We start from the raw sequence: 12,856 nt of genomic DNA on the forward strand, positions 1-12,856 counted from the left end.
GGAGGAGGGAGACAAGAATACAGTGATGGCTAGTGCTAGAAGAAGGATGAATAGAATCGAATCTATCTCTGTGAATGGCATATTGTTGAATTCTAAGGAAGAGGTTTCCTTTGCTATTGTTGAATTTTATGCTTCGTTGTAGGAGTGGAATTTAATAGCTTGAATGTAGAGGCAAGTTCGAAACTGGAACAACCTTTTGAGGAAGAGGAAATCTAGAAAGGCTTGTTCTCGTTGCCTAAGGACAAAGCTCCTGGTCCTGATGGTTTCTGCTTAGCTTTTTTCCAAGCTTGTTTGCCGGCTGTGACTAGTGATATAACTCTAATTCCCAAGATTAAAGGTGCCTCTAAGGTGTCTGATTTTCATCCAATTAGCCTGGTTGAGTGCCTGTACAAGTTATTGCCAAGGTGCTAGCTGACTGAATTAAAGTGGTGCTTCCTCTTATAATTTCGGATACTCAGAGTGCTTTTGTTAGTAAGAGACAAATTTTGGATTGTTCTCTAATTGCGAATGAAGTTATTGAATCATATTCGAGAAGTGGAGCTGGGGGTGTGTTGTGTAAGCTAGATATGGAGAAAGCCTATGATAGAGTGGATTGGGACTGTCTGGACTATCTCCTTGGGAGGATGGGATTCGGGAACCGATGGAGAGGATGGATGAGAAAATGCATCTCCTCGGCTTGGTTCTCTATTTTGGTTAATGGGTCTCCAAAAAGTTTTTTCAAGTCTTCCAGGGGCTTAAGGCAAGGGGATCCTCTCTCTCCTTTTCTCTTTGTAATTATTGCGGAAACTCTTAGCAGATTGTTGTTAAAAGGAAGCAGTATCATTGGTAGCGATAGAGGGAAGTTTCGCTTTTGCAATTCGCTGACGACACCATCCTGTTCTGTGCCCCCGATATGAATAAGATTTTAAATTTGAAGGCTACCTTAAGATGCTACGAGTTGATTACTGGTCAACGATCAAACTTCCAGAAATCCAGCTTGTTTGCTATCAATATACCCCTTTCAGAAGCTCTTGATTTTGCAATTGCGATGGCTTGCAGGTTGGACTCTCTACCTTCATCGTATCTAGGGCTTCCCCTGGGTGTTGGAAAACTGAGAAAAGAGCTATGGACTCCTATTTTAGAAAGAATAGAAAGAAGATTGGAAACCTGGAAAAGAAACCTTGTTTCGAAGAGAGGAAGTTTGGTTTTGGTCAAGGCGGTTTTTGCTAATATACCTGTGTATTATCTGTCTTTATTCAACTGCCCGGTTAGTGTAGTTTTGAGAATTGAACAGATTCAAAGAAGATTTCTGTGTGGATGATAAAATAATAAAGGAGGCATACCCTTAGTAAAGTGGGATAAGGTTTGTGTTCCGATAAAGAATGGTGGGCTGGGGATTCGAAGATTGAAAGAGTTGAACCGTGCTCTCTTGGGTAAGTGGCTTTGGCGTTTCGGTGTGGAACAATCATCTTTGTGGCTAAAAGTGATTGGGAGCAAGTACGGGTTCTTGCATGGTAATTGGTGTTCGGATAATATTTATAGGAAGAAAGGAGGGACCATTTGGCGCAATATTTTGAGGTTCAGGCAAGTTATGAGGCGGGAGTTCGGTTTAAAGTTTATAAAGGAGATCGTATAAAATTTTGGTTGGATGCATGATGCTCTGCTGATCCCTTGGCGGCGCTTTTTTCTGATTTGTTCTTGGTGGCTTCGAACAAAGAAGTGTTGGTGTGTGATTGTTTCGAGAGGGTTAATAATATGTGGTATGGAATCCTAGTTTCAGAAGGAATTTCTTTGAGAGAGAATTACTGTCTATCACTCATTTGTTTCAATTGATTGAGGGGTGTTATCTAAAAAGAAATGGGTGGACAAAAGGATATAGACATGGGATTCATTTGAGTTTTTTTCCAGTGAAGTCTTTATATTGTCGGTTGGTGCCTGCTTCAGGATCCCCTCTCTCTGCTGATGTTTGGAATTTTCACGGCCCTCCATCGTTTACTTTTTTTAGTTGGGCAGTGTGCAATGGGAGGATTCAGACCATTGAATTTCTAAGAAAAAGGGGTATGTGGCTGGTGGATCATTGCTCGCTTTGTCTGGAAGATGGTGAATCGATTGAATCCCGCTTTCGAATCCCGAATCCCGCTTTCGAATACCGAATCGAATCCCGTTTTCGAATCCCGCCTTGGCAACCTTGGTCAATACCACATAGAGTTACGAGGTATTATTGATCCCATGCCGATCTAACATTCCATGCATAAGATATGGTTACTTTAAACTCTATGTCATTACCACATAAAGTTCCGAGGTATTATAGGTCCCATGCCGATCTAACATCCCATGCATAAGATATAGTTACTTTGTTGTGAAGTTCAATGATGTTACCTACCAAATATCATTCTATACATTAATAAAATGGAATGCAAATCATAAAATCTTTCCATTTTTTTGTCTTTCCAACCATTTCTGTCGAATCTTGGTCGAATTTCAGAAATTTCGGCCAAAATTTTGGGGAAATAAGGACGTAGAAGGAATTCATGTAGATTTCGCTTCTGTGGCGATGGGAATGGAAACAATTCGAGTCATATTCGCGGAAATTTCGGAGAAATTTAAAAGAAATGCTTGGGATTGGGCAGCTCTAGTCGCTATTACCAATTGATGATCAAATCATCAACTTGCGGGATCCTAGAAGTTTTGAGTTGCTTGGGCATGGCTGAAGTGCCGAATGAAACAAGGAAGCGAAAATATGAGGGTATCCCAAACTGTTGTCTTGGTTTGCAATTCCTTGATTTTACTCACATGCAGAATCCATCATTGAAAATTGATTTTTCCTTCTAGATTTTGATATGCTTTCTAGATTCATCTGATTTTTTCTTTCTATAGGCCATCCTTATCATACCGAAGGACTTACATGCTTGACGATAACCTCTGATTCAACTCTGGTCATCACTGGTTCAGAGGATGGCTCTGTCCACGTAGTGAATTTAATAACTGGGAAGGTATGATCTCTCTTTCCGTTTGAAGCCGTTTGGCTTGTTTTTATTTTCTTTATTTATTTTCTGTGAATGTGATTTATGCACAACCGATGAACTCAGTATCATATCTACTGTGTGCTTCTAAGGTATGATCTCTCTTTCCTCATAGGCATGCTGCTATTGTATTGAGATCTTGTGAGGTTTTGTACGTTGGATTGGATTACATTTTTGTGGGATTGCTGGAATTTCCTGATTGTGAAAACTGTAACTTCTTGGAATTATTGCTATTTTTCTTGCTTTATGTGTAGATGGATGATGCAATTAAATTTACTCATAGAAAATCTTAAAATCTCTATTGATTAATCATATTTTCGCGGTCGAATCATAAGAGTTGCATGCTGTCCAGATTTGTGGCACTTTTGTTACTATCATTTTCCAATTCTTGGACGTTAAAAGCTTGATAGTTTGTCACGGAATCTGACGGAATCAGAAATGTGGGAGTTCTCACACTGAATGAGAGATGGCTAAACTGAAATTCAACATCAACTATGAAGGATCCTCTTACAGGATGGCTAGTAGAGGGATATCAAGGAGCTACAAATTTGAGTTTTGACCGGTTCCTCATGAAGATCCGTCCTACATCAGACGGGATCAGAAATGTGGGAGTTCTCACACTGAATGAGAGATGGCTAGACTGAAATTCAACATCAACTATGAAGGATCCTCTTACAGGATGGCTAGTAGAGGGATATCGAGGAGCTACAAATTTGAGTTTTGACCAGTCCCTCATGAAGATCCTTATCTGAAATGTTAGAGGTTTGGAGTTCTCTAAGAAAGCCCATATCAAAGAGATTATTACTAAAATTCAACCAATCATTTTTCGCTTAAATAAGCGAAGCTTGTGGTTATGCCAATTGCCAACCTTAGAGCCCTCGGATGCTCATCGAGGTTCATAATTTTGTTCCTGAGCGATATATTGGTGGTGTGGGATGAGGCTAGGCTTGCACTTGAAGAGGACATCATTGAGCCCTTCTCAATCTCAGTTAGAGTGGGAAAATTGGAGGATAATCCCTTCTTGGCATTTTGAACAATATACAGGTTGACTATTGGGTTTCTTAGTCCAAATTTATGGGCGGAGCTTGGTCAATTAGGGCTAGATAGCAAGTACCATGGCGTATCATTTGGGGGATTGATGTGGTTGTTCTCGGATTACCCCAAGTATTGCCGCCTTTTCGGAGTTTTTGGGAACTCTTTAGATCTTCTCCTTACTAGGGCACAATTCACATGGGAAAGAAATGAAAGTAAGAGCAGGTTAGATAGCTTTCTCTTTTGCTCGAACTAGGGTACTGTTTTCCCATGATCAACTCATATCACTCTCCCCAAACCAATTTCGATCATAAGCCCTTCCTGTCATTCTTCATTCCGTTTTGAACCAGCCTAGTTAGAAGAATCTGTGGGACAAACTTGAAGCTTTGTGGCTTAAGGCAATGGAGATGGGTCAGCCATTGCGCATATCAGCTGAAAAGTTTGATTTGTTAAAGCCAAGCTTAAAATTTGGTCCAAAGACGTGTGAATTATGACAGAAAAAGGGCCCCGTTATGGAATGAATTAATGATCTGTATGTCTTAAATGAGGATGGCCCACTTTCCGATGACGAAAAAATGGAAAGGGCCAAGCATTCAGATAAAAACATTGGGATTTTCTTTCTAGGAAAGAACTCCTAAAAAGTGAAAAATACCATATTTCATAAACTACTTGAATGTAGAATTTAAAATTCTAGGATAGAACTTTCTCCAGAAAATAAGGAAAGTAGAAAGCCCCCTTAGACATATTTTTTGTTTCCAAGAAAATAAAATTCTTTTTTATAGTACTATGTCTCCCTTTCGTTTCAATCGTCTTTATTTCCTTGTAAAAAGGAAAGCAACTACAACGATGAGTTGCTCCTCTACGTCATCGAAGAGCTGCTCCTAGGACAAGCTACAATGACAAGTTGTTTCTGGATGATGAACCATGCCACCGTCGACGGCCTCTAGGGCCTTTCAAGCCGATTGACCTATTGGATCTTCACTGTCGATTCAAGGACGACGCTCTCGGCCTCGAAGGTGCGTAGTTGATGGAAGGGGGCGACGACTGGCGGATTCAGTCATGTTTGGGGCTGGCTGGATATAATGGTGGCACTCAATTATTTATGCGGCCGGGAAAAAAATCTGTGACCCGCTATTACTGCATTTGCCCGATAATTTTGAAGATGGCACCGGTGAAGGATCAAGCTCATCTTTTGCTAGATCTCGGCTGCAGACTTGTTAGCCGGAAAATGAATGAGCTGGACTCACCGGTGAAATAAGGTGCCTCCAGTGTTGTGGGGCACTTTGACGACTGCGTGACTGTTAGTGTTGGGCTGAGGTAAGCCAATAGCTGCGGTCGCAAACAGATGGGCTGGTATTGCCGAGAAAATCGTGAGCAGTGGGTGTCAATTCTCGGGTCGGTCTCCTTCCTCTGCTAGCCTAAACACAGCAACAAGATCTGGATTGTGATGATTAGGGGTGCAACTCGGGTTTGGTTGGGTATGGTTGAGGCCAACCCGAACCCGGCCCAAGAAGCCATTTACTCAACCCGAACCCAGCCTGACCCAACCTGAGTTTTTAAGCTCAGTAGAAAAAATGATTAAAAATGTCGGGTTTCACTCGGGTCGAACTCAACCCGGGTTGGGAAAACTCAACCTGAACCTGAACTCAACCCGATCCGACCTTTTTTCGGGTTGAACCTGATGGGTTCGGGTTGAACCCGACCCGAGTTGCACCCCTAGTGACAATGAGACGCTGCAACAGTCGACTATTGGTGTGGAGAGGCTTTGTCGCTGTGCAAGTGGCGGGTCTCGGTTCAGGTCTGTCTCCTTTCTCTTGATTTTCACCACTGCTGCCTCCCACGCCGTTCTACCTTTGTCGCCAAATCCTCCAGCACGGATCCACCCCCAAACCCCTTGTCTCCACTCTAACGCACTCAGAGCCGATCCATCGTTTCCTCCGTCCGCCTCCCAGGCAAAGATTCGTTGAAGCTACTGCCTGTGTAGGACAATGAACTTTCAGCAAATTTTTTTTTTCTAGACAAATGAACGATGAACTTCCCTTCCTCCGCCCGCCCCCCCCGCCCCCAACACCACGACCACACACACACACACACCAAAAAAAATCGGATTAAAAATTCCAAAAATTAATGATGTGAACCGATCGGTGGGAAAAGTATCCAAAGAAAAAAATCAAAAGGTTTCCAAGAAAATATCCTTTTTCATAATTTTCTTTTCCATAGATCCAAACACCACCTTAGTATTGCCCATTGTTTTAAAATGCAGATGCACGACTCTACACGTCACGATTAAGTACTCGGTGCGACAGGGTACTCGTTTGATGTGGCTAAGTTCTGAATTGAGGCAGCAGTCATTACTCCGTAAGTCCGTAGAGTCAAAGGAGTTTTGATTGAGTTTGTAGGGCAACATGCGAACTCCGACAAGAATGTACTCAAGGTTAAAGTGAGTTGACTTGAGTGAGTTGACAATGATGCATGGGATAAAATAGTGCATACTCTCTTAGTATTGCCCAATGTTCCAAAATGCAGTCGCAGGCCATTACGCGGCCGAAGCAGATCTTAGTCGACTCGGCACAGCTTGATTAAGAACTCAGTGGGTGCGGCTGAGTATTTGTTTGATCTGGCTAAGTACTCGATTCATGCGATCTCAAGTCGGGATAGTGAAAGGAGTTTTGATCGAATTTGTAGGCCAAAATGTGAACTCAGACAAGAACGCCACCAAGGTAAAAGGGAGTTGACTACAATGATGTGAGGGCAATATAGCTTTTATGTTGTAAATCATAACATTTTCTTTTTTTTTTTGTCGTTTCGACCATTTCGATCAAATTTTGGCAATTTCGGTGAAAATTTCAAAATTTCGACAGAAATAATGAAGTGTAAGGAATCCATTCATATTTCATTTCGTTGGGAATAGAAACGGAAACATTTTGGTCTTTTCATTTTGGTTTCGGTGGAAATTTAAAATCATGGTTTTGAAACTGTTGTATTTCGGTATTTCCAATGTCAGGAGATGCAACAATCAAATTCATTCACTTATTATCGATGGGGAAAAGGTGGAAGATCGGAATGTTATCATCTCATATCCTTAATATTAGTCTTTTTAATTCCTTTGATGGACAGATTCATCTCACTGATAAGGGGATTTAATTTGGTTCGTTGGGCCCGGTATTAGGAAAAGGTCTAGAAAGGCCTTTCGAGGAGGAGATTAGGAGATCTCTTTTTTCCATTATGGGAAACATGCTCCAAGACCATATGGTTATTGTATGGCTTTCTTCCATGAATGCTTGAACTTCATCAGAGGAGATATAAAGGTGTCCTTCAAGGAATTTTATGATGTTGATCCCTTTGATAAAGGCACTAACGCCACATCCATCTTATTTAATTCCTAAGAATATTTCAACTTTATGCCTATCAGTCTTGTAGGAAGTGTGCACAGAAAAAAGCTTAACGGTTCTTTTTGTGTGTGTGTGTGTGTGGGTGCGTGGGTGGGTGGGTGGGTGGGTAGAGTTTAGTCCAAACATGAGAATCGGGATCTGATTCCAATTCCACCTAATTGCGGCGTTTGCCGTTTGGTTCAAAAAGAAAAAAAAAAAAAAAAAATTTAGGGGGCATAATTGACACCAAAGCAAAAGTAGAGAGAAAATGTCAGGATATATTTCCCTCAAGATTTGGTGGTCTGAATCCGCCCCCACTTGGAATGGGATTTTTATTATAATTTTTTTAATTAAATTTTTTATTTTAATTTTTTTCATTTTGTTTAAGGGGAGAATCAGAATAGGAATCGAAATATGATGTCAAATCCGATTCCTGATTCTGGCAATCCAAACGCAGCCCATGAGTAGAATGGGTTATGGGGTTTGGTGGAGGGGTTGCATAGAGCGTTTCATCTCAAAGGGCTTTTTCAAAATCTTTACAGACTTACATCAACAAGACTCCCTACCATTTCCTGTTACCATCATGGATTATCCCTCAACAGTAGACCTGGAAAATGGGCGGGTTGGATTGGGTTGGGTTACCCGCGGGTCTTGCGAGTGCGGGTCAAACGGGTGGGTCAAAAATGACCCGCATCCCTACGGGTCAGCACTTAGGTGACCCGCACCCACTGCGGGTGGGTTGGGTCAACCCGCGGGTAACCCGCAATTTTTTGCCAAAGAGAATTTTTTTTTGGTGAATAACGAAATTATAGCAACAAAAACAAAAGAGACTTAGAAAAAATGCCCAGAGTACCCCCATTGCAAACGAACCCTTGTCCCTTTTTATACTAGGTTGCATTTCCTCTTACGCTCCGTTTGGTTGCCAGAATTTTTTTGGTTCTTGGGACTTTTGTGGAATTTCCATAGGAAACCCACGTTTGGTTGCTGGTTATATAGTGGGCCCAAAATAATCCCAGGAACCAAAATAACCCCGCACGAAACCCTACCTTGGAAAAAAAAAATACTCCCAGGAACCAAAAATAAGCATTTTTTGTCCCTCCATAGTCCGGTCAACCAAACATGGGATTTTTATTTTACCGGGATACTTGTAGGAAGTTTTTTTCCACCAATCTCCCAGGGAGGTTTTTGTTCCACAAAAATCCTAAAAACCAAAAAAATTTCGGCAACCAAACGGAGCATTAATCTGGACCGTCCATTTCTCTTTTTCTTTGATCTCAAGGTTCGTATGGATTGCTTCTCAATGAAGTAACACAAAATGCCTGGAGTACCCTCTTTTATCTGAAAGCTGCCCTTTGTTGCGAGTTAGGAAATGCGTCCGGTATCTACTCGAACCAAACAAACAAGAAAGAAAAAACGAAATGTGGGTACCTGCGAGTAAATTTTGATGGGTCACTCAAATGCCAACCCATTCCCACAAATTTGCGGGTGGGTTGGGTCGGCCCCCGGACATGGGTTGATTTTGCTAGGTGTAACGACCCGATTTCCGACGAGTCGCTACGAGCAAAAGAAAGCAAAAATCATGTAACTATTTTTTTTTTTTTTTATACAAGCATCAACCACGATAGAATCTTATTACAACTGAAAGATGTCTTATCATAACAAAGTATTGATAGACATGGTAAATGACGCAAGGCGTCAAAATGTAAAAACTCAGGAACAAACTCTCTGATCACACAGTCCCTTATCCCATGGTTCCTTCATTTGCAAATGCTCCGCCATCTAATGCCTCAACCCCTGTGGTGGAGGAATCAACGTCAGAGCAGGGTCATCCAGAGACCGAGCAGAGTAAAAGAGACAATATAAACAGTGCATACAATATAATCCACATTTTCAATAATGTCTAGAAGCAATATAATAAAGATTACAATGCCCATGGCAATAAAAGGAATGACAATAATTTCAATGTATGCTATGCATGCAACAATTATGAGACAGCACATTCCCCAGGTACATCCGGCTTTTCCCCCATTTATTTTTCTGTCAGTTCTTTTCTGACTTTTTCATTTTATTTTATTTTTTTCTGCCGGTGTCCTTGCCGCACGGCTACCCACTACCCCTGTCTGAAGGTAGTGACGTTATGGACTTGGATTACGGTCTCGCATTTGCCGAGCCGGGGATACTATCCCTCGGGGATACTTTCCCTTTTTGGTTGGTTTGCCAACGAAAGGCAGTACACGCTTCTCGCGTTGGCCTTTGGACCTTAGGTCCCAGGATGATTCCACCACACCCTTAAGTTCCCCTTCACTTTCCCCATGTATGCAACATGTATGCAATTACTTACCTTTGCCTTTCTTCCTGCATTCATTTCAATTCATTTGATTCCAGGCAAGCGAGTATAAATTCACTAAGCAGGTATTTATCAGGCAATTTATAAGCAGAGCTACATTGCATAAACAATTATATTGAATACCATTACAAGACAAGGTCTAGCTGTCACCTGCTTACATTGCATAGACAATTATATTGAACACCATTACAAGACAAGGTCTAGCTGTCACCTGCTTACATTGCATAGACAATTATATTGAACACCATTACAAGACAAGGTCTAGCTGTCACCTGCTTACATTGCATAGACAATTATATTGAACACCATTACAAGACAAGGTCTAGCTGTCACCTGCTTACATTGCATAGACAATTATATTGAACACCATTACAAGACAAGGTCTAGCTGTCACCTGCCTTTTTAATTTCTGAGTGAAGATAGTAACCGAAAAGTCCCAACAAGAATAGGAATGATTAACCTGTAAATAATTCTAAGTTTTATCAACTTCATGTCTTTTCTGTCCAGTATGCACTATTTATGTGGGCCCCGCATATTACTATTCATGTGGGCCTCGCATGTTACTATTCATGTGGGCCCCGCATGTTACTATTCATGTGGGCCCCGCATGTTACTCATTCATGTGGGCCTCGCATGTTACTCATTCATGTGGGCCTCGCATGTTACTATTCATGTGGGCCCCGCATGTTACTATTCATGTGGGCCACCATTCTTTGGCTACTATGCTCAGCAGTTCGCCTTTCTTCGCCTTTCTTTCCTTACAGTTTACTTTACGGTTACTATGCGAGCATTTCACCGTTCGTTCAAATATGATGATAAAGTTTGCATAATCGATAGCGAGTTATCGCCTCATATGCATGCTTTATCCTAAGATGATAAAACTTGCATAATCTATAGCGAGTTATCGCCTCATATGCACGCTTTATCCATAGGTGGTAGAACCAACCATATCACCGATATTTCACTGTGTAAATAAATAACTATTGACAGACTTACCTTCTCCTCTCTCAGATTTCCTTTTCCTTCTCCTCTCTCAGATTTCCTTTTCCTTCTTCTCTCTGATTTCCTTTTTCCTTCTTCTCTCTCAGATTTCCTTTTCCTTCTCCTCTCTCAGATTTCTTTTTTTCTTTTTCTTCTTCTTCTCTTCCTCTCTCTTTCTCTTTTTTTTTTTTTTTTCCTTCTCCTCGTCTGCGAGCCTCTATTTATAGCCTTAACCTGAATTATTATATTATTATTTTATTTATTATTTTATTTGCATGAATAGTAACTAGAATTATTATATTATTAGTTTATTTGCTTGAATAGTAACTTGAATTATTGTGTGGGACTTACTTGTTGTGGGACCTACTGTTGGTAGGACCCGCTGATGTGGGACCCGCTTGTGTGGGACCTACTTGTGTGGGGCCCGCTGATGTGGGGCCCGCTGATGTGGGACCTGCGGGTGTGGGGCCCGCTGATGTGGGACCTACTGATGGTGGGACCCGTTTGTAAATAGTACTCGGTGGGTCCTACTGTGAATAATACTTTTAAATAGTGTATCTCAATAGTGAACTTGCATAGTATTTCTGCATAGTAATCTTGCATAGTGACTATTGTGAATAGTAATTGTGAATAGTGACTATTGGAAATTTTTAACATATATATATATTTATTCCGTTTTTGTTGACATCTGGGGTGGTGGCTTAGTGGTAGGAAGCCGTTCAATCTTAGCTTAGACTTGGGTTCGAATCGTGTACGCCCCATTATGCCAGATGTCCTCATGCCCGATTAACTTGGGGAAAATGAGTAATGGCCGATGATTACCCACCTATGAGGCCATTTTTATATTTATATATATATATATCTATTTTACCGGTTCTTACACTAGGTCTACTCAACAGGATGATGGGGAAATCTTTTCGGGCTCGATAGATGAGACAAACTCCAATGAGGCTGAGTTGTGGGCTCTTTTAAAAGTGGTTAGGCTTGTGGACCCTTCTATGCTGGGTAAACGCATCGTGGAGGGTGATTCCCTCAACGTGATTCGTTCGGTGCACAACAATATCAACTTACTTTGGATATTTGCATATTCCATAGAGGAGATTTTGGATACTGTAGCAGAGGACTCTAGGATCTTTCAACAAGTTTTTTAGTTGGCCAATAGTGTGGCAGATCATCTGGACGATCTGCTAAGAGCAGGATTTCACAGGTGGGCATTTTTGTTGTTCAATCACTTCTCCTTTGGGGCTTCTTCTTTTGATGTATGTGTCTTTTGTTTTTCTCATTTCTTCCTTCTATATGATGACAATCTCAGTCATGGGGCTTCAACTTGTTTTTCTTTTTTTTTAATGAAATTTGAGCCATTAAAAAAGAAAGCTGGGAAGGCACATCTTTGAATGAAGAAATAGGCTATGGAAAAATAATATTTAGGTTATGGAGCTCTTCCTTCTGTCTTGATAGATCAAAAATTGACCGAAAATCTATGATTTGGCAGACACTTCGAATTTATTTCCGACTCACGTGTCCGACACGATACCCGTGTCCATGCGTGTCGACACTCCTTTGGACACTTTTACTTGTATTGCTGGAAGTGTTAGACTTAATGTGGGTGTGTTAGACTTAATGTGGGTGTTTGGACATGTTTTTGTACCGTGTCAGGTGTGACATTATGTTTTTTATTGAATATTGTGTTTACCTCATTTAGACAACTCTTATCGATGTCAAAACTGGACACACGAATCCATATCGACACTCGTGTCTGTGTCCACAAATCATAGCCGAAAATTTATTGTTGTTCTATGCCTCTTTGGGGCTTCTTGATTTGAGGGACGCCTTAATTGGAATAGAGCCCTGAAAGAGCTTGTATGTAGAAGTTTAGTTCTTGGATAATCAAAAAACAAAGTTTTGCAGCGTGGTGTCAGTTTCAGACAACATGGGCTAGGAAATGAGAATCAGGTGATGATTAGGTTTGATCTAACAATGACACCTGTGCTTGATTTGAACTTCTTACACAATAGTTTCTCAACTTTCTTGTGGCTCTTGTGTTTCATTCTCATGTTTGTTTCACTTATTGTTGACCACGTTTCTAGGTTCTGCAAATGCAAAAAACCTCATTCGATTTTATT

General features: G+C 41.0%; 1 protein-coding gene across 4 annotated transcripts in view; it reads left to right on the forward strand.

The window, feature by feature from the left end:
* Positions 1–12,856, forward strand: part of LOC143889059 (uncharacterized) — a 74,485-nt gene that overhangs the window by 43,823 nt on the left and 17,806 nt on the right. For all 4 annotated transcript variants that reach the window (XR_013254784.1, XM_077393412.1, XM_077393472.1 and 1 more), the window contains one exon: positions 2,857–2,972. Coding sequence is in view for 3 of the 4 variants with exons in the window: in XM_077393412.1 (XP_077249527.1) it covers positions 2,857–2,972 (116 nt within the window). In the remaining variant the exon portion in view is untranslated. The remainder of the gene's footprint in view (positions 1–2,856; positions 2,973–12,856) is intronic.

This window comes from Tasmannia lanceolata, unplaced genomic scaffold, assembly GCF_043159265.1.
Source record: "Tasmannia lanceolata isolate RefF3 unplaced genomic scaffold, GAP_Taslan_0.1 ptg000002l, whole genome shotgun sequence".
Classification (NCBI taxonomy): Eukaryota; Viridiplantae; Streptophyta; class Magnoliopsida; order Canellales; family Winteraceae; genus Tasmannia; species Tasmannia lanceolata.